At 35.0% G+C, this 15,858-nt stretch overlaps 1 protein-coding gene across 3 annotated transcripts; it reads left to right on the top strand.

Moving 5' to 3' along the window:
* Window positions 1-38: 38 nt before the first annotated feature.
* On the top strand, window positions 39-12,012 carry LOC121371455 (copper chaperone for superoxide dismutase-like). 3 transcript variants are annotated; one of them, XM_041497347.1, is made up of 7 exons: window positions 39-58; window positions 663-735; window positions 2,870-2,998; window positions 3,779-3,965; window positions 4,724-4,760; window positions 5,460-5,623; window positions 6,233-12,012. In XM_041497347.1, exons 1-7 carry the CDS (start codon window positions 41-43, stop codon window positions 6,366-6,368), a joined length of 744 nt encoding a protein of 247 aa, XP_041353281.1. In that variant the 5' UTR covers window positions 39-40; the 3' UTR covers window positions 6,369-12,012. The 3 variants fall into 3 exon arrangements, with proteins under 3 accessions (XP_041353281.1, XP_041353280.1, XP_041353282.1); XM_041497346.1 differs by having other exon boundaries at window positions 2,870-3,004; XM_041497348.1 differs by lacking the exon at window positions 39-58 and adding an exon at window positions 361-428 and having other exon boundaries at window positions 2,870-3,004.
* Window positions 12,013-15,858: the final 3,846 nt, after the last annotated feature.

Genomic DNA, 15,858 nt, shown 5'->3' with positions numbered 1-15,858 from the left:
CTTATCACGTGATGCGCTAAAACTGATGACGTTTTATACAATGTCACCTCCAACGAAAGTAAATAATTCTGATTATTTGTAACAATTATTCTAAAAAATTACAATAATGTTATTTTTCACTTAGTAATAGAATGTTACAAGATATATAAGCTGTTATGGTTAAATTTAGAGAAAAAGGCAAAACGGATTGACAGTTTCAAATAAATAGTTAAAATACGCAAGATAAAACTAAACATAATAAATTAAAGTTGCATTATCAGTATGTAGATTTGTAGTGCGGTTTCCAATATTATATCAGGGAGATGTAAAGTGATGTCATTTCAATACTGATGTCATTCAGATTTTAAGAAAACAAAAAGACCAGTTATGTTATTACTAGATGTTTCGCTACATTGGGGAAAAAAGGCGTCTTCTTACCTTCAGTGATGGTAAAGCTCACCCATTTCAAACAGCTGAGTTCCATAATGTTGACAATACTTTTACATGTATGTCAGTCTAAAACTGTTAGATGAAAGGAAAAAAGTACTATTTGTCAAATATAACAAATACAACTACCATTCAATGTGTTAAGTTTATTGTGTACACGGCCAAAATGATGTGTGGCAAAGGCATTTGTATGTGTGTTTATTTTTTTATTTTTTTTTTTTTTTTTCAATTTTCAGCTTGAGTTTGCTGTACAGATGACCTGTCAGGGATGTGTGGAGGTAGTTCACAAATCCCTGAAAGATGTGCAAGGTGACTTCTGGTGTTTTAATTCAGCCCTCTGATTTGAACATTGACATAATTCTCTTTACACACATGCAAAACATACCAGCTTAATTAAAAATGTTGACACATAAATGACAAACCTTTCAGGCACTTAATTAAAAGGGCAAAAACCAATATTAAGTTTAACATCTAATGACGTAATTGTACATGAGTGTGTTTTTATGGTAACAAATATTGTTCTCAAACTGTTGTACAGAATATTGTTTTCAACATGTCTTTGTTAGTTGGATGTATTAGTAGCCTATAGTTTTTGAGTACTTATTTTGTAAGGTGATGAATTAGGAGTCCCCCAATCCTAACATTACCAATGTATTTTGGGGCAATATATAATTTTTTTTTTAAAAGGGGCAAAAACTATTCTTTAATGACATTGGTAGTATTACTTTCAACATGTACATGATTAGGTCATGTAGACTCAATCTAATTAAAATTAGCTCCACTATTACATGTGGATCTAAAGACAGCCAGTTGGAGCTCGTGTCCACCAATCAAAACCTTACTTGCAGAATCCTGCCAGTGATTTAAAAATAATTTGAAAACATTCCGAATTATCTTGAGGGTATACGACATGTTTCGTGTGAATTACGAATGCCTTAAAACATGTTTTATTTTATAAAATATGTTTTATTTTATAAAATAAATAATTTGTAATGTAAAACTGAAGACTGATCTAGTTGGGTTTTTTTATAAATAAATAAATAATTTTTAATGTAAAATTGAAGACTGATAACGTATTGGTATGGTTCGCTGTACTGCGGCCACTAAAATAGACTCGCCCGATATTTTTTGAATTTGTATGCTCCCAAATAACGTTATAAAAGGCGAAGTGTGATTGGTCAATATTTAAATTATTATTTACAGACGAAATGTTACCTGGACATTGGGGACTACGCAGTGTTGTTAGTTTTAAATCACTGGCAGGATTCTGCAAGTAAGGTTTTGATTGGTGGACATGAGCTCCAACTGGCTGTCTTTAGATCCACATGTAATAGTGGAGCTAATTTTAATTAGATTGATGTAGACTAAATGTCTTTGCTTATTTAATGATAAAGGAATGTTATAATTTATTGTTCATAAAATGACAGCTAAGCTGCTTTTGCCTAATATTAATATACAGTCAAACCTGTCCTAGCGGCCACCTGTAATCAGTGGTCACCTGCCTTAAGCAGCCACGTTTTTCCCTCCTAAACGATTTATAATGTAAATTTATGCACCTGTAATAAGCGGTCACCTGTCTAATGCAGCCAGTGGCCACCTAAATCGGATCCCAAATCGCTAAAATACCTGTATTAAGCAGCTACATTAAATGTTTACTATTATATAAAAGGGATATTTTAACAACAGCGATAAGGTGCAGCAAATAACCGATCTTTACACCATCAGGAATACATCTCTACTGTGAGTCAATTAAAAAAGTATGACTCTGCAATGCATCTAAATGCCTCTGGGCAGGCTACGCTTGACATTTGTAGATTCACTTACTATGACAATACACTGCATGAAGTAGCAATTAAATAATTAAATAGAAAGAGAAAACAATCTTGTTGAGAACTGTTCAGGGCCATAGCTAGGATATTTTGTTTGAGGGGCAACTGAGTAGTTAATCGTCTAAAACTCCTTAAACGGTTAAGAAGAGAATTTTCTTTAAGTTGCTATAATGTTTTCCGGATGTTTTGCCCCCCCCCCCCCCCCCCCCCCCCCAAGCTACAGCCATGCTGTTAATTTAATACTCTCCATTTGCATTTTTTCTGAAGGAGACGACATGTCATAAGTTGATTTATAGTCATCCGCAAAGCATACATCTATTGATTAGCAGTACAGATGGTAAAACAAGAAATAACAACAAATGTTTTAAAGCCTATATATGTGGCAACCTGTAATCAGCGGTCACCGGTCTTAAGCAGCCACTTTTATCTACTCCCTTGTGTTTGACTGTATATTGTTTTCATGAACATACCTTTTTAAAATAATACAGTTTTTTTAGTCTTAGTTATTTTTTAATTTATAATACTATTTAATAAAACTATATTAAAGCATTCTTTGAGTGGTAAGGTCATGTTTTTTTGTTGGGGGTTTTCTGTAATTATAATTTGTTTGGTAGGTATTACATCAATAGAAGTCATCTTGGATGCAGAAAAGGTTATTGTTGAAACAACACTGCCTTCAGAGACTATCAAATCACTTCTAGAGAAAACTGGCAAACGAGCTGTGCTGCAAGGAATGGGTTCAAGTAAAGGTGTCTTTCAGTTTTAGCCAATCAGTTGTTTGTTATAGTAACATGTATGTTTTACTCTTTAAGCTACATATGTAATTATTTTTTATTATTAGTTGTTTTCGTTTTGGTAATTGTTGTGAGTGTTTGTACAATAAATTGAATTAATTTGAATACTGTAAGTTAACAGAATGCCATTTCTCAGCTGGGTGTCCAATTTTCTGACTTTCCGGTCAACTGACAAACTTCATATATTTGTGACAGGTACAAACTACGGCATTATTTAACAACATTATTTTAATTATTCTTAATTGCCAGGGTTGTTCTTTCAGCCACACACCTCTAAGGTTCATGAATCTGACCTCAGGTTAAGATTACAGTAATTTGAAACTAGGATTAAATTTTTAAAATTGCTTTTTCATCCTGATTTGTGGACTGATATTTTTCATATTCATGGGTTTGCAATCATTCAAGAACATTCTAGTATCTACATATTATGTGATGGTAACACAATTAAAATATTTAATTCCTTTATCATAAGAAGTATGTTAATTTTTTTTATCTAATATCAGTAGCAGAAATTAACTAAATTTTTTATAAACATACATGCTTGTGTTATGGAAATCACAGAATGTGTGCATATATCAATTCAGACATTTATCAGTTGCAGAGTGAAATCAAGTTTAAAAACAACTGTTGCACAAGTTAATTAATCAATTAATTAATTATTGTTACAAAATTTTTTTTTTATTGTTACATATATTTTTTAATTGTCATTTCATTTTCATTTTGCTTTAGTGCCTAGCCACCTTGGTGCGGCAGTGTCAATACTGGATACAGGAAGTGAAATGATTAAAGGAGTGATACGGTTTGTTCAGTCGGATGAAAAGTCCTGTGTTATTGAGGGTACAGTCGATGGCCTACCTTCTGGCAATCACACATTGTGTATTCATGAACTGGGAGATATTTCACAAGGGTGTAAGAGGTACAACAGCGTTTTGAGCTTTTGTTTTTTGGTAATTAATGAGTTACACAAGTTCTGTCTTATTTTGTTATTTGAGAAAATTTGGTATATGTTGCAGGCAGTCTGTAAATTAATTAAGCTCCACCTAGTTTTGACCATGTGACTGGTACTTTACAAGTAATTGTGACCATTTTGTGGATAAAAAACACTGAAATTAATGTTATGTGTATGTAGAAGATTTTGAAAAAAGATCGATATCAATTAAGTGACACTTCCATTTACATCAGTATTCAATGTATTCTAGGAAAAGGTACAGAAACAGTAGATATCCATCAAATGGATAGTAATTAACTATGGAGCTGGGTTTATACCGATGAGCTTCTCATTGGTAATTTATTCATGCTTATCTTGGTAAATACCCACTAGAAACAAAACTTTAAAACTATCAATATCAGGTTTAAACTCCGTCTTGGCTGCAATACAATCCAGATGATGCTTAATTAATTTCCAGGTGTATAGAACCAACTTCCACACAGGTGTAGATACCTCAAATATTCTTTGTTGGCACAGTCAAATGTGTTGGGTAGCCAGAATTGGACATTGTTGTGATATTTGTTAACATTAATATGAAAAAGAAACCATAATGATAAAAGTTCTAATATATACAAGAGGATACTGAATTTAATTCTGTCTGACAAAACAAAAACAGTAATGAGTAACACAAAAAGTAAATAAGAAAAACTTGACCCCCAACACATGTATTTTCTTGTATTTTGCAGCTGTGGTGATATTTTTGGTGAAGGATTAACAGAAAAGGTAGTGTTGCATAATTTTGAGTAATTCACTCTTTTTAAATACACTTAAGATGATTCAAAGTAATTATGTTTAACTTTAGTAAATATACTGTAGAAAAAGATGTGAACATATAATATGGTGTATGTGAAACTGATGTGGGTATGTGGTGTAGGAGCATGCATGTGAATGTCTGTGCATTCGAGCAGGAGTGTAAATGTTAGTGTGTCTGTGTGTGTGTGTGTGTCTGTGTGTGTGTGTGTCTGTGTGTGTGTCTGTGTGTGTCTGTGTGTGTGTGTCTGTGTGTGTGTGTGTGTGTGTGTGTGTGTGTGTGTGTGTGTGTGTGTGTGTGTGTGTGTGTGTGTGTGTGTGTGTGTGTGTGTGTGTGTGTGTGTGTCTGGGTCTGTGTGTGTGTGTCTGTGTGTATGTGTGTGTGTGTCTGTGTGTGTGTGTGTCTGTGTATGTGTGTTGTTTGTGTGGTGTGTGTTGTCTGTGTGTGTGTGTGTGTGTGTGTGTTCATGTGCTTGTTGCATGTGCAGCTGTTTAATTGGTCAACTTGTCACTAATTATGCTCTAGAGTTTTCAAAAGACCTATCACCATTTCAACCCCTGCTATTTTACAAGTTTGACAGGCATAAGTAGACATGTGTACCAAGATATATATGTTTTTTCCATACATTATTTTTATAGCTAAAAGGCATATTCTTCAATTGTTATCTGCAGGTGAAGGGTATTCTCAGGGAACTAAAAGTTGGAACAGATGGCCGAGCAATATTTAGGTTTGAAGAAAACCAACTAAAAGTTTCGGATATGATTGGTCGTTCTACTGTAATACATTGTGGAACAGTTAATCCGAGCAAGTCAGCTGGTACTGATCAAGATAAAAGGTACTTATTATGCCATATGATAGAAACAAATTGAATAAAATATCAAACAAAAACCAGAAATGAGAGTATGACAGCTGTTTTAAAAACTTCTTTAATGTCTGAACAGCATTGGTGTATTGAGACCCTTTTTTTCTTTTTCCATTTTTTTTTTGGGGGGGGGGAGAGGGGGTGGAGGTTGGAAGGCTGAATCTGGATAATTCTTTTTTATAATCATTTCACTACCAAACAGCTACATTAATATATGGTTTTAAATAAATTGCTGTAGGATGATGGAAATACATTAAAAAAGGTTTCAGGCCGGCTCATTTTGCCCGAATGTTTCAAAGATTTGCTCCAGACGTTTGGGGGGGGGGGGGGGGGGGGGGGGAGTTCATTCCCCTGACTCCCAACCCCCCACCCCTATCTCATATGCTCACTTATGCTGGACAGTAGTAATTTAATATGTATGATGTTGATAAAATTGTTTAAATTTGTATCTTGTGTAGAGAAAGGGAGAGCTAGCACTTTTACAACAGAAGAATTGACTATTGAAGTCTGATTATGAGTTGGACTCTTGAAAAGATAAATTACCTCAATAAGAAATAGCCTACTATTTGTTTTAAATTTCAGACTGGTGTGTGGTATAATAGCACGTTCAGCTGGACTGTTTGAAAACCCCAAGAAGATCTGTGCCTGTGATGGCGTCACGATCTGGGAGGAGAGAGACAAACCCTTGGCTGGTGGAAATAGATCAAACCTTTCATGATATTTGTTTTTATTAAGGATCAATCACTTTGAAATTGCACAGCTAACTAGTTGTTAGAAATCACTCAGTCATTTATAACAGCTGTAAAAATAACTGAGGCAATTGAAGAATCCTGCCATTTTTGCTAACATAAACCAGTAAAAATGTTCTAACTCGGTAATTACCAGACTGTTATATTATTGGTATATTAACTAATTAAGTATCCACTGGTGACAGAAGATGGATAATGAAGTGTGAAATCACTGGGATAGTTGTAAATCCAAGCAGAACATCACAAATGGTTTATATCAATAAAAAGGTTAAAGTTTGTTTTGTACAACAACATTAATTAGAACACATTGGTTATTACTCATTGGTTATTGGATGTCAAACATTTGGTAATTTTGACAAATATTCTTAGAGCGGAAACATACATTGTTCCATTAATAGCAAGGGATCTTTTATATGCACCATCCTACAGACATGATAACACATACCACAGCCTTTGATATACCAGTTGTGGTGCACTGGCTGGAATAAGATGTTTATATGACACTGAGTGGAGTATATAGATCTTTATGGCGATACTTAAGAGAAAGAGGTTGCATGTCTAACATGGCAGTTATATACATGTGTATGTTTGCACCTAATGGCCACTAATTAACTAGTATTCTGGAGGTGTTTTAAAATACATATTACCATTGTTCATAAATAGACAACTAGCTTGAATAGCGAGATGAATATTGTTAAATGTCTATGGTACATGTAAGTCTGTCATACTATTATCATTTATAATAGTGCTGTACGTTAATACTTGTGAAGAATTGTAGTATTGTTTATTTTGTGATTTGTCCTGATATACTGACTCCCTAATTTATTGTTGTTGCTACAGAAATTGTTTTAATGCAAATAAGAAATTTTTTGATACACTTGTTTTTATTTTATCATGTCATGTCGGATTACTAAGCATCATACAGTATAATAATATAAGTATGTAATATTTATATAGTAAAACTAGAAAGCCTCTTATAACATCCATGCATTTTTTACAATGTGTTTCTTTAACAAATGTATGTGTAGTACGTCCTGGACAGTTACTTGCATGCTACACAATAAATGGCACACATGAAACTGGTGGCTCTGCACATTAACATAATGGAACTAAAATTATTGTATATCATCAGAATTCCAACTAAAAATCTGAGTGTGGGGTAAAACAAAAATGTATACATGTACATTACCCATTAGTGTAAGGGGTATATATAATTCTGTGGGACTTTTAGTTGTAATTTTTGCAACCATCCATGATTGTAATTGTTATAGTATGTAGATTACAAACATATGGTTCCATTTTTTCTAATCAAGGTCATTTTGACGTTCTTCAAGGTCAGTACCCAAAATCATCAATGTGAGAGGTGGGGTTTTTCTTTAGAACATAGACATGTAATATATCGATGGATAGGTAGTGGTGGGCATTGTAGAAATAAGTCAATATTATGTATGAATATTGTATACAGGGTCATAAAACATGTTAATAGCCATTTTTAATTAAATATATGTATTTTTTTCTTTAAAATGCTATGCAGATTTAATTTATATTATTAAATTTGTATGTGTTTAAATTATATCTGTTTCTTAGATAAACTTTGGGAATATATGACATTTTTTATAATAGTGATCATACTATATTACCTGCACTGAATATTTACGTGTGTATTTCAACTACAAGGTTTCACTCCATATTAACATGATCATCATCCGACTCGTCACCATTAAGGAAAATGTGTGTCTATGATGATAAAAACATGCCATTTTGCATTTTAGGACATATCTTAGGATATATTTTTGAAATAGGATCATTGGAGATTTATTTGGTGATTGCTGTGGCCACTTTGGCTGCCATGTAATCCAGTGTAGGTTTCAGAATTGAGCATAATTATGGTTATTTACACACTTAATTACACAGATTTATATACGTAAGTCCATTACACAACTTGTAGGTTACTGCTTAATGGCAATTTTATGTCTTAAAAAAAGAAGCTTACATTAAGATAATTTCCATTGTTTATACTAGACTAGTATGGATTCTATATAATAATTTATATTTCAAAGGCAGCATCAGAATTAATGTCAAACGCGGTTCTTTGGAGAATGGTTATGTTCACCTCGTCTCTTTGGGCAATTTGACATCCGTATTTAATTATGTTGCAAACATTCACAGGGTTGATATTACACTGGTTAGTAATGCCCAATCCACATATTGCAGGCATGAACCTTGTAGGACATATGAGTCACTTGCACCTGGATTAATTTTCAAATGGTGTGGTGGGGACAAAGGTGAGATTATTTCGTGGCTGTATTCCATGATAACCATCAGCCAGGGAGTAGGCTACCACCCCTGAGAGAAATGTGACTAGATCATTTCATTTGTATGCCTTTTTTGTGACGCTGCCTATTCATCACTCAGTGTGTGTGGTGAAAACTGAAGTTGGCATTCTGAATCCCATAATAATCCTGGATCAGCCTTTGTATGCCAATGACAAACGGATCGAATATATATATATTTTTTTTTTCATTTGAATATTTTATTTTCATTTTTGGTCACATTTTCACACAGTATATATATATATTTTTTTATACATACATACACAGATCAAACTTAATATACTATGAAATAAAACAACAAACCTCTTGCCAACATGTCATTGAACCTCACTCAGTACTAAACACTCACATTTTTTTTATACATGTATATATATGGTAATAAATACTTAAGATACTGTTATGGTGGATGACCTAGAGATATTTATTCAAACAACCTATGGTATACACTCCATCTTTTAATAAATTCATTATATTTGATTTTATGGGAATACATTTTTTTTTCTAATATATAATAAGAATGGATATGAATTTTTAATATTTTAATATCTAGTGATTTCTTCAGAAATTTTGAACTATATATAAATTGCTTTGTCAAAAGAGCAATAATGTCAATTATGATATTGTTCTTTGAGTGGCCAAGAAGAAAACTGGTACGAGAGAAGCTAACTATAATGTCTGCCGATTCTTTTATCCATTGCTCGACTTGTTTAATTAAATTTTGGACGTGTACACAATCAAAAAATAAATGCGTATACGTTTCAATAGACGCATTACAGAAGCTACAGTTTAGGCTGCTTATCACTTTAATATTATAGAGAAATTTGTTTGTAGGGAGAATTCTTTGGATTATTCTATATTGGAACCATCTTAATTTGGTATCCTTAGATATACTGAACACATTGCTGTTGATACTTTTCCACCAATTGTATTCTTGTTCAAAATTTCATTCTCTTTCCCATTTAGATATATTTTTTGGTGGAGAAAAAGACGACTTTATATAGGTGTTATATATATGTTTTGACCCCTGTTTGTTTTGTATTATGGTATTTATATACTTTGGCCAAAATAGAAAGTCAGCTGAAAGTGGTTTGGTGGATAAAAATGGCCATGTATGTAATATTGCAGACTTTAGCCCTTCAAATGTAGTAATTGGTGGATGAAAGCCATAAAATTCACAAAATCCATCATATTTAAATAAGTTGCCATCTGGGTCATACATATCATGTACGTTTGTTTACCTATTATATTCCAATTCTGGTAATAAACAGTTTTGTTACCAATTTTAATTAGGGAGTTGAACCACAGTGGTTCAGAACTTACATCATTTTCGTTAAGTTCCACTTTCTTTTTGAATAATGCTAGTATATTGAATACCTGTTTCCAGAACATATTTGTAATTTTTTTCCCACACAGTTTATGGTAATCATCTCCTATATTAGTAAATAAAATATTTTTGTTTGGGAGGTAACATCTAAGAATATGATATCATAATGAATCATGTCCATTTATTGCTCTTCTAATCCATGTTAATTTTAAGGAATTCATAAAATATTCTAAGTTTACCATTTTTAAACCACCATTTTCTATATCCTGCATTAGCGAATTCCGAGAAATTCTATCTATGGAACTCTTCCAAATATATGAATAAAAGATCTTGTTGATTGTTTTTATTATGCCCTTGTCTGGATTGGGGATACTGAGAATAAGGTGACAAGTTTAGATAGAGCCAAGGATTTGACAACGGTAATTCTACCCAGCATAGTAAGATGATGTTTAGACCAGGTATTCAGTAACTTTGAAATCTCATCAATTTTGTCAGTATAATTTAATTGTACAATTTGATTTAACTGGACACTAATTTAATTCCCAAGAAGGTAAAATTCTTTTGTGACCATTTTAAGATTTTATCTTTACATAGATTTTATAATGTCCTCGCCATAGTTAAAAAAAATTAAGGTTTTGTTAATTAATCCCCAAAATACTGAATCAAAAGCTTTCTCAAAATCTACTAACAAAAGGAGTGCCGGAATATTACTTTCACTAGTGTAATGCATCAGGTCATATAATAATCTGGTATTTTCGGCTACACACCTGCCTGCTAGGAAACCCTTTTGATTTTCATGAATTAATTTATCTATAGATTGCTTTATTCTATTGGCTGTACAGCCAGAAATGATTTTATAAGTGGTATTTATTAAAGATATTGGTCTCCAGTTTTTTAGAACATCACGGGGTTTATTTCCTTTTGGCAACAGAGTAATAATGCCTTGTTTTTGAGTTATTGACAGCTCGCCAATTTCAAACGAATAGTTAATGCTTCGAAGTAAATATTTTCCAACGTCCTGCCAAAAGAATTAAAAAATTTGACTGTGAACCCATCTGGCCCCGGCGTTTTATTATTTTTCATATTTTTTAATATATACAATGCCTCACTTGCTGTTATTTGACCTACATATTCGCTAACATTTTCAATTTTGAGAATATTTGTATATCTAAAAACCTCATCTAAATCAATATCTATTAGATATTCTTCCTGTGACATATATAGTTTCGAGTAGTACGATCCGGCTTCTTCCAATATTTGATTTTGTTCAATAATAATGTTACTATCCTCACAAACAAGTTGGGTTATTGTTTTATTTACATAGTTTCATTTTTTTAGATTTAAAAAATATTTCGATGGCTTTTCTCCGTCTTCTATCCACCTAGCTCGGCTTCTCAAAATTAAACCCTTCATATATTCCTTTCTATCTAATTCCTCCTGTTTTTTCTTTTCTTCCAACCATTCAACAAATATCTGTTACTCAGGATTTTTATCCACTAACTCAGTTAAAAAATTAATTCGATTTTCCAGTTGTTTTCTTTTTAATTCCTTTTCCTTTTTAAGAGCTGCACTAAAACTGATTGACATGCCCCTTAGATCGAATATATATTTGCCCAATATGTCACAGTGAATATTAATTAATTGTGACTCGCGGATGCCTTAATATGAAGATGGCAACACTCAAAGTGGTAGCAGAGCTTCTTGATGGTAGTGAATTAGTAGATGTCCTGGTATATTTAGGCTGGAGTTGTCTCTTCAGGAACGACAGACTCCCTTTCCAAAAGCCCCTAACGTGAAACGTCCCCATTATCATACAGTAGAAGGCATGCATGGTTTATATTTCATGTCGGTCAAAGACTGATGCAATCACAAAGCTGAATCATGAACCCCGTTCCAGTTTTGTTTTCTAGTTTTGCAGTTGGAAATAAAAGTAATGTTCTGTCTCTGAACATTTAAGAAGCAAACTTCCTTTTGTATATAAGTATATTATCATTATTGTTTTCTTGCAACAAGATTTGGTGACACTTAATGAATACAATGGTGATGTATATGCTGAATTTTTGCAGGGCGCTTCACAGTTAAGAAAGCATGATATTCCTTTTCTGCTCTTGAACATAAACAGAATAATGCTTCTGTGAAAGGTGGTAGTAGAGCTGGATTGTATATGGACCAAAAACATTCAACTAATAAGAGAGTTTGAGTCATCTATGGAGTCAGGCAAAAGTTGGGAAATCTCAGACACCATTAACAGACCAACAGGCCTTTAGCTCATAACAAATCCAGAGAACACTGCCATCTTTCTTGAAGGAAGTCTGTTTCAGGCCTTATTACATTTGTTGTCAAGTACATTTTGCTTTAAGTGGGTGATGCTGTCAGTGAAGGACAATCTAAGACCCAAACACAAACAATGGACAGTTTTCATGGTTCTGGTCATAAAAACATCTAAGAAACTCAATATTTTTTATAGCTAATTTATATATGGTTTGCTTTTGATGCTTGAAATACTTTTTGAAATTGAAGTCTAGCACCTGGCAGATGTCTTTCGTTGACCATGTTCCTTTGGCTGCTGCAACGAAATGTTTTCGTTTATTGGTTGAAGCAAGAAAACATACTGGGACACAGTGACTGGGGAGGCAGTAAATAAACTAATTAATACAGCGTTCTGTGCTTTAACCAAACCAGCATCCATAGAGTAGGCCTACGGAACGTGCTTTCAACCCTAATACAGCATGCAAATAAAAGCAGTGTACCATAATTGCCATTACCAACTAAATTGACACATGCCTTGCGTTGGAATAACAGAGGGACAGAAAGTTGAAGTTTGTTTTGCTCAACAACATCATTAGATTACATTGATTTATTAATCATCGGCTATTGGGTGTCAAACATTTGGTTATATAATCTAAGAAAAACCCGCTATACTTTCCCTTTGATGTACCAGACGTGGGCACTGGTTGAGACAGGAAACAAAAATCAGAGCTTGGGTTAGATTTTGTTACTGCCCTTATTGCTGTGAATAATTTCCATACTAAAGATTATTTTGATACTAGAGGAAGCTGGAGAATATATAATGAAACACATTGTAACCTGGGACGTTTTATATGCTGCTGATTTGAAGCCATTCCCAATATAAACCATTTTTTTTTTTAATCTACCCTAATTGACCCTAATCGGTAAGCTGGACTAATCACAGTCCAGGCAGAAGAAGTCAGTCTACAAACCCACCCTAATCAATGTTTAACAAGTCTCCGCCCCTGCATACTATGAAGTCACTTTTGTTTTTAATCTAGCCACATTCAATGCTCTGCAAACCCATACATTTTGTTATACTACTCAAAAGAATTTAAGGGTCAGACGATATTTTCGACATTATTTTCTGAATGTCAATTATATTAGCTAGACCATAATGTCACGCATGGTATTGTTCCATTTTGACGAAAGTGGGTCTAAGCAACCCATAAATGAATTAAAATCCACTGTCATTGACACTGTCGACTAGTTCTAATGGCGAAAACATGCTTACATTTGCACGTAAATTAGGGCGAAAGCGAAAGGTCTGCTAAGTGCCCATAACTTGCTTTTTCACAAAACGCTTCATTTGCACGCTTTGCACGTGTATTCCATGTTCCCAATGCTGAATTTCCGTATAATTGGAGCTTGCGTTCGTGTACGGTGCACACTCCAAATTCGACAATGGTACGACTTCAACTGACTATCGAAGATCGAGGAAGGGCTATTGCTTGGCTTCAGGATGGCAATACGCAAAGAAATGTTGTTCTGAGACTTGGTGTCAGTCAGAGTGTCGTTGGCCGACTGTGGCAACGGTACCAAGCAACGAATTCTGTTCGAAATCGTCCACGTTCGGGAAGACCCCGAAGCACTACAAATAGAGAGGACCGCTACATCACCAATATGGCTCTACGTCAACGCACAACCACTGCACGCCGATTACGTGACAATCTGCGGACTGCGACTGGAACTCGAGTGTCTGATCAAACCATACGCAATCGTCTGAGAGCCAATAATCTACGCTGCCGTCGCCAGGCTGTTCGACCACCACTCCTACCACGTCACAGAACGGCCAGACGTCACTGGTGCACGCTTCATCTGCGGTGGCAACGTGTTCAGTGGGGTCGAGTGATGTTCACTGATGAGTCGAGGTTTAGTCTCCAGTTCAACGACGGTCGGGTTCGTGTCTACAGACGTCCTGGGGAGCGCTTCGCTGATGTTAACGTTAGACAACGTCACCGGTTCGGTGGTGGCAGCGTCATGGTGTGGGGCGGCATCTCTATCCACCACAGGATCCCCCTCTATGTGGTGGATGGCAATCTGAATGGAATCCGCTATCTGAATGAGATTATCCGGCCGTTGGTTCTCCCAGGCCTTCAGCAGATTGGCGGCGGGGCAGTTCTGCAGGATGACAATGCCAGACCCCACCGCGCCAGGGTGGTAACGGACTTTCTCAGACAACAAGGTATCGCCAGGATGGATTGGCCAGCATATTCGCCTGACTTGGCCCCAATAGAGTACGCCTGGGACGAATTAGGCAGGAGAGTTCGGGATAACCATGCCCCTCCGGCCAACCTTCATGATCTGGGTCAACTTTTTATGGCAGAGTGGCAGGCCATTCCCCAAGAGTTCTTCAGACGTCTGATCAATAGCATGAGGCAACGATGTGTCGAGTGTATTCGCGCCAGGAGTGGATTCACACACTATTAAACGAATGTTCTAATGTGTAAAATCCATGTTTGACAACCTTCAACTTTGACAGCATGCCATGTGACTTTCTTGTATACAGTGACGTTTATTTGTGTTTTTTTGTAAATATGGAACAATAAATAAAAAAAATTGGTGTAGTTTACATCATCAATCTAATACACTCTGAAACTTATTTGGTTATAAATTTTTGACCCTTAAATTCTTTTGAGTAGTATATAAAAGTTGTGACTTTCCCCAGTGATTGCTTTGTCCTGTACTAAATTGTGACTGTTTTCCAGTCACCATGCAGAGGTAATGATCAAATGTACAAAAAATGTACACGACGAGGGGTAATAACATATTCCCTGATTTTGAAAAAAACCCAACCCTTTATGGATGGCCCCCAGTTAGTAGTCTGAAAGACGTATTACCAATTTTACAGTGACAAGATGGCACACATCTCTCAGCAAACTTGTTTACGCTTTAGTCTATGTCCATGTTGTACACACTAGCAGAGAAGTGTTGCACCCCTACTTTTGAGGGGCGAGACGTAGCTCAGTGGTACAGTAATCGCCTGATGCGCGATCGATCTAGGGTCGATTTCCGTTGGTGATTTCATTGGGCTATTTACCGTTCCAGCCAGTGCTCCACAACTGGTGTAACAAAGGCCGTGGTATATACTGTCTGTGGGATGGTGCATATAAAAAAAAATCCCTTGCTGGTTATTGAAAAGAGTAGCCCATGAAGTGGCGACAGCGGGTTTCCTCTCTCAATATCTGTGTGGTCCTTAACCATAAGCCCGACGCCAGGTAACCGTAAATAAAATGTGTTGAGTGCGTTGTTAAATAAAATATTTCCTTCTTCTTTTTCTTCCCTACTTTTGAGTTGTACTGAACAGACCCTTTTTTGAGTCTTAACAGAAACTGCAAACTTTGTGGTGAATTTGACCAAATATGACATAACATCTAGTAGTTAGAATATTTTGCCCACCCGTCCCCTCTCTTCAAATTTGTATATCCGCCCCCTAACAAAACAAACTTTTATTAATGTTTTTATGTTTACACGGTGTTCTTTCCTTTAACATGTTAATATTTTAAAGACAGT

Source organism: Gigantopelta aegis, chromosome 4, assembly GCF_016097555.1.
Source record: "Gigantopelta aegis isolate Gae_Host chromosome 4, Gae_host_genome, whole genome shotgun sequence".
Lineage (NCBI taxonomy): Eukaryota > Metazoa > Mollusca > Gastropoda > Neomphalida > Peltospiridae > Gigantopelta > Gigantopelta aegis.
Note: the sequence above shows the minus strand (reverse complement) of the source record. Positions and strands in the feature narration are given on the sequence as shown.